At 44.6% G+C, this 5,412-nt stretch overlaps 1 protein-coding gene across 1 annotated transcript; it reads left to right on the forward strand.

The window, feature by feature from the left end:
• The first annotated feature begins 3,870 nt into the window (after window positions 1-3,870).
• LOC21387352 (NAD(P)H-quinone oxidoreductase subunit M, chloroplastic) lies at window positions 3,871-5,412 on the forward strand. The gene is made up of 2 exons (XM_010088887.2): window positions 3,871-4,888; window positions 4,992-5,412. The coding sequence occupies exons 1-2, from the start codon at window positions 4,412-4,414 to the stop codon at window positions 5,175-5,177; spliced, it is 663 nt and encodes a 220-aa protein (XP_010087189.2). The 5' UTR covers window positions 3,871-4,411; the 3' UTR covers window positions 5,178-5,412.

The following is a 5,412-nucleotide window of genomic DNA, read 5'->3' on the forward strand; positions in this document are numbered from 1 at the left end:
TTTTCCTTGTGAGCCTGTTTTCAAAAAGGATTTTGGCCTTGAAAATGTTTTAAAGAAAGGGATTGGTTTGTGAAAGAAAACGTTTTGAAAACCATGGCTTGTTTAGTCATGGAACGTCATGGCTTGTCCAGTCATGGGGCCCACGGCTTGAGTAGTTCGTGGGGTCGTATTAACGATTTCAAAATATTATGAATGATTTCTTAATAAAGAGATCTTGTGAACTGGTAATAGAGTATATTGCTGTAAGCCTAGATAGGATGCGGAGAGTGCATCCTCAGGGTGCAGAACCCGAAACTTGGTCCGGGTAGGCGAGGCACTTGGTTAGGTAAGTAATTTGTACTAATTACTTGCTGAAGCCTGTAAAACGGTTATTTACAGTTATATTTCCTTTGAGAGAAAGGATGTGAGGTTCCGGCTGTTCTGTCGGGACTGAATGTCTTATTTTATTTACTTATACATTTATTATTCATTTATTTATAACGTTTATTTCAAATTATATCCTACTGGGCCTTTCGCTCACGTTTTATATTTCAAATGTATTAAACCCCTCCCAGGAGATTCTAGGAGCGGTGCGCAGTAGCTGGATAAGTGCTACGGAGCAGCTGAGTTGTGCTGCTATTGGAATCAAGTGAGGATTGCGGACATCCTCTTGAATAAATGTAAGAGATTTGAGAATTTTGTTAACTTATGTAATATTTGGGTTTACTAGACTGTGGTTGATATCTGTTGTAATGATTATTTACATGTTTATGTATGTACGATACTGTATGTCCTGTGGGGTGGAGCCCTGTGTGTCAGAGGCTCCGGAATTCTATAATTTAATCATATTTTAATGCAGTTAAGTGTGGGGCCTGGTTGGGAATCTGTTTTATTAATCCCAAATCGAGCTCCACGTCACCCACCCCGTTTGGGGGGCGTGAGAGGCGGTGCCTGGGTGGCGTTCACTTGGGCTCGGTTGCTCTTGCTGGGTCTCCTCAAGCTCGTTTCTAGGTTCCTGGGACCCTAGCATGAGTTTCCTTTTTCTTTGTGTGGGGTTCCAGATTCTGATCTGAACTTGCATCCATTTCTTCTTGATTCTTGTTTCTGGCCTCTTGACCACTAGGTACTAATTCGACCCTTTCTATATTTATTTCCAGAGCATGTTGCCCAAACAGGTTAGAGGTCAAGAGGCATTCACTTCTAGGGTTAGGGATGACCTTGAGGATGCCGCATCGACGAGTACATCTTCAGGTGACAACGGGGACTCTCTGCTTCGCTAGGTAGACGAGTACGCCGAGGGGTCTGTCTCGACCTCTCAGCCGGACGAAGTGATTCTCCTTGATGATGAGGACGACAGCCTAAGGGTCGGCCCTGCTGAGGGGCGTGGTTATGGGGTGGCGTCGACCAATGGCATCTCGGGGATGGTGACAGACGTCAACCTATCGAAGATCAAGCCCCGGGTTGCCATGAGGGCGTTCAACGACGCGGGGATCGACGCCAATAATTTTTATCTGATTATCCCAACCCCCAACGATAAGGCTCACAACCCCCCTGCCAATCACATGACCATATACACGTGCTCCCTTAGCTTTGGGCAGACTCTACATTTTCTTCCTTTTGTGAAGGCCCTTTGTGGCCTTCACAGGATTTCCCCTGCACAACGGTCGTCCAATTGTTGGGTGACAATAAACTCCATGATCATTTTGTGGAGAAAATTCTTAAACCTTGACATAACCGTCGAGGAATTTTTGTACTGTTATGCCCTTAGGGGTTCCCCCGGTCAGAGGGGATTTTTCTACCTAGGCACCCACTCTAAATCCAAACCTCCAGTCCCGCCTGTCATGGTCGAGAAGACTTCTAGTTGCCATGGGTGGAAGCCCCAGCTCTTTTTCCTAGGTCCGCTGCACGTCTCGGTCGCGTCGAGCATTCAGCCGCTCCCTTAGGTCTCCTCCGCGCACAGACGAAGACTCTATTGGGATCGCGTTCCTCCGGTTCACGTTCTCCTGCGGTCGAAGAGGTACCTCTTGGTCATTTGTTTTTTGGGCCGCGGCCCTCTCCTGGGCTCTCCTCCTGGCAGCTCGTTGCCTGCTCCCCACAGATCTGTTCGGCTTGGCTGGGCGGGGGTTGTTGGCCCCACTATCACCGACCCCCTCGGCGTCACCACATCGGTCACCAATTACTTGGTTCCCAGCGGCGGCGTTCATCGGCGCATCCTCTAATGGTGGCATCGAATCTGGCCTTTATTCCCGTCCGGCGAGGGCTGTGGCTATCCTTTCTACGGCCACAACAAGTGTTTCGACCTGCCTTTGGAGCTGCTCAAGGCGGTCTGGGGGGTTTCCAGCGGCTTGTGGTTGCGCCTTATGGGGCCGTACCCCCACTAGTTCCTAGCCGCCGTTGGGCGGATTCGTCGGATTCCTTCCTCCGAGTGCCGAATTCTGGCCCTCTTGGCTTTTCTAAGTTACCATCATGCTGCGGGTCTTTCTCGGAGACATACTCACTACTTACTGTTGGATTGATTTCTTGGGTTCCTGGCCCTCCTTCTAGCGCCAATTGTTGACGGTGATTTTTTGTCAACTAAGGATTAACTCTCCGAGAACACTCACAGTAACCTCTCACGGATTGATTAAGGATTAATGCTGGAGATTAATATAGAGAAGACAAGAATTTATAGTGTTTCAGTAAGATTTCTTGGCCTAGTCCACTTGTGGATGCACTAATACTCTGTTGATTACAATTTCTCCGGGATAGTTGAATAGTGTGTAAAAAACTTAATGAATTCGCACGGCTCTATTTATAGGCCTTGTACACATGAGAGACTCCATCTGCATTTCCCGAGTAGATCATCCTCTATCTCTTAATTCTGGGATTTGACAGTTGTATTTTCATGATTACAGCTTCCCAGTAAGGCGAACCACTCTTACCAGCTACCTGATTTCCTGACTTCGACAGTAGTAGTTGATACAGTATATCTTTCTTTAAGTTGACAGGACTATCTTTGGATTGGATTGAGCCACTTCCTCGACGTCGTAGCCTTTGTCACCTCATCGGGGCTCTCGATCCGCGTCGTCCCGCATGAACTCTCGACGTATGAAGGGCACCTTAGCTACAGTTGATCCCTCAACGCCAGTGACTGATTCTCGACATAGAGGTCTCGGCGCTTGTCGTCCAAAGGAGTGGTCAATTCCTCGACCGTGGTGTAACATTTTTTTTTTTATAAAAAATCATGTAAATTAAAAGTGATTCTGAAATCCGTTTTAGCAATCTCTTTGCACGGATAAAAATGATCTGTGATGGTTAGCCTTTAAGGAGTATGTAGACTATTTGGCAGAAAGCAATGCAGTTGAAGAGCTAAAAGAGTGAGACCTGTGACCATGCAAGCATGCACCCTAAATTCGGTGTAGATAACGTATTTTTTAGTCCATCTAACGGTCCAAAATAAGTGAACTCGCCATTAATCTAATGTGCCCATCCACACTAAATTTAAAACCAAAAAAAAAAAAAAAAAAACCTTTCAACAGATCTTAAAACGGGGGTCGCCGGAGCGAGGGCACTAAGATTTAAAGGCTCCGATCGGCGACCCCAAATCACGACAGCGGTGGAATCCCACCATGGGTAGCGACTTGTGACCTGCGATTTCGTCGCGACCCATCGCGGCCTCCTCGCGACCATCGCGAATGAGGTCGCCATTCCGCTGCTGTGACGGCCATTGCAAGCCACGGAGGCGGAGGGGCCGGGACGGAGATCGCGATTTCATTCCGACCCATTGTGATTGAGATTGCAAGCCACAGAGCGGAGGGGCGGCGTGTGGTTCGTCGGTGGAGGAGTTTTTTTTTTTTCATTTTTCTAATCATTAATTAAATTAGAAAAGATTATTATTTAATGTGGTTGTGTTTACTTTTGTTTTCATGATACCGCGATCTGGAACTATTTAATTTCAATCTCTAACGGTTCAAAGAAAAGGGAGGATCAATATAGCCGTACCGAATGGTACCATAGTCATACCCTATTTTTATTTATAATTATGATACCATATTTTTACTTGAATTTTTTTTTTGCTCCGACCATATTTTTACTTGAATACAATGTCTTGGACTGATTTTACTCTACATTATGAACATATATGTTTTAATTGCAAATAAAAAATAAAAAAAACTATTAAAGTATAGTTGAATATATGCATATTCGTAGCCCCATATTTAGGACTACCAATTGACAAGCTATCTAACACACACAAGCTCCCTCCAATAAAACAAGAAAACTTATCCAAAACAAAAACAAAAACAAACACATGGACCTAAGAATATTAGCCTTGCAATAGTTTCCCGGAAATTTGGGAACCCAAAAGAAGAAGGCAAAACCAAAAAGAGGAGAGCCTGAACCACATAAAAAACTGTCAAAATTAACAAAGTCCCGGATTGGTACTACAACTATTATGCTCTTTTCAGCCATGGCAGCAACATCCTCTTACATGGTATCAGCAAAAATTCCCATGTTGGGTTACATGGGAAGCAGAAGAGAAGTTGGGAAGAGAAGGGCTTTCTCCATTTCAGCTCAGCAGCAGCAAGCTCAAGCCGAAGAATCATCAAAACAAGTAAAAGTAGAGGAAGAACAAGAGTCTCAACAACCGAAAGCGAATTCGCCGCGGGGAGTTAAACCAAGGCCTGTGGAGCCACAAGTGAACGTGAAGAGCAAGAACATGAGCAGAGAATATGGAGGGCAGTGGCTGAGCAGTACCACTCGACATGTCAGGATTTACGCTGCCTACATCGACCCCGTCACCTGCGAGTTTGATCAAACTCAGATGGACAAGCTCACGCTCATTCTCGACCCCACCAATGAGTTTGTGTGGAATTCAGAGAGTTGCAACAAGGTCTACTCTTACTTCCAAGAGCTTGTTGATCACTACGAGGTAAACCAAATAACTCGATATCCGCAATATTAATCGATTTGTACTTACCAGATGAATCATATGTGTCTCTCAAACTGTGAATTTTTGGTGGTGCTCAAACCAGGGCGCGCCATTGACAGAATACACACTTCGGTTAATTGGTTCAGACATAGAACATTACATAAGGAAGCTGCTATTTGATGGGGAAATAAAGTACAACATGAACGCTAGAGTCCTCAATTTCAGCATGGGAAAGCCTCGCATTCTCTTTAACAACAATGAAATCCAACCTCAAGATGAGCAATCATGAGATGTTATGAAATAAGTTAGCACGTTGCCTTATCAGTATTTCAGAAAAATCAATAACGACCCAAGCTTACAACTTTTGGAGAGGACAAAAAGGAAGAGATGCAACATTTTGCTACTATTTTATTTGGATCATTCAAGCGTATGTTAAGAACAATTAAATTTTGTACAGAAGTTGTCACACACTTTAAACCAATTTGAAGTACTTTCACAATTCAGCAATGACAAGAAATTTATGT

Source organism: Morus notabilis, unplaced genomic scaffold (assembly GCF_000414095.1).
Source record: "Morus notabilis unplaced genomic scaffold, ASM41409v2 Scaffold553, whole genome shotgun sequence".
Classification (NCBI taxonomy): domain Eukaryota; kingdom Viridiplantae; phylum Streptophyta; class Magnoliopsida; order Rosales; family Moraceae; genus Morus; species Morus notabilis.

Coding starts and splice junctions, on each gene's coding strand:
- LOC21387352 (XM_010088887.2), top strand. CDS start 4,412: ATGCTCTTTTCAGCCATGGCAGCAACATCCTCTTACATGGTATCAGCA. Junction 4,889..4,991: donor AGCTTGTTGATCACTACGAG/GTAAACCAAATA, acceptor TGCTCAAACCAG/GGCGCGCCATTGACAGAATA.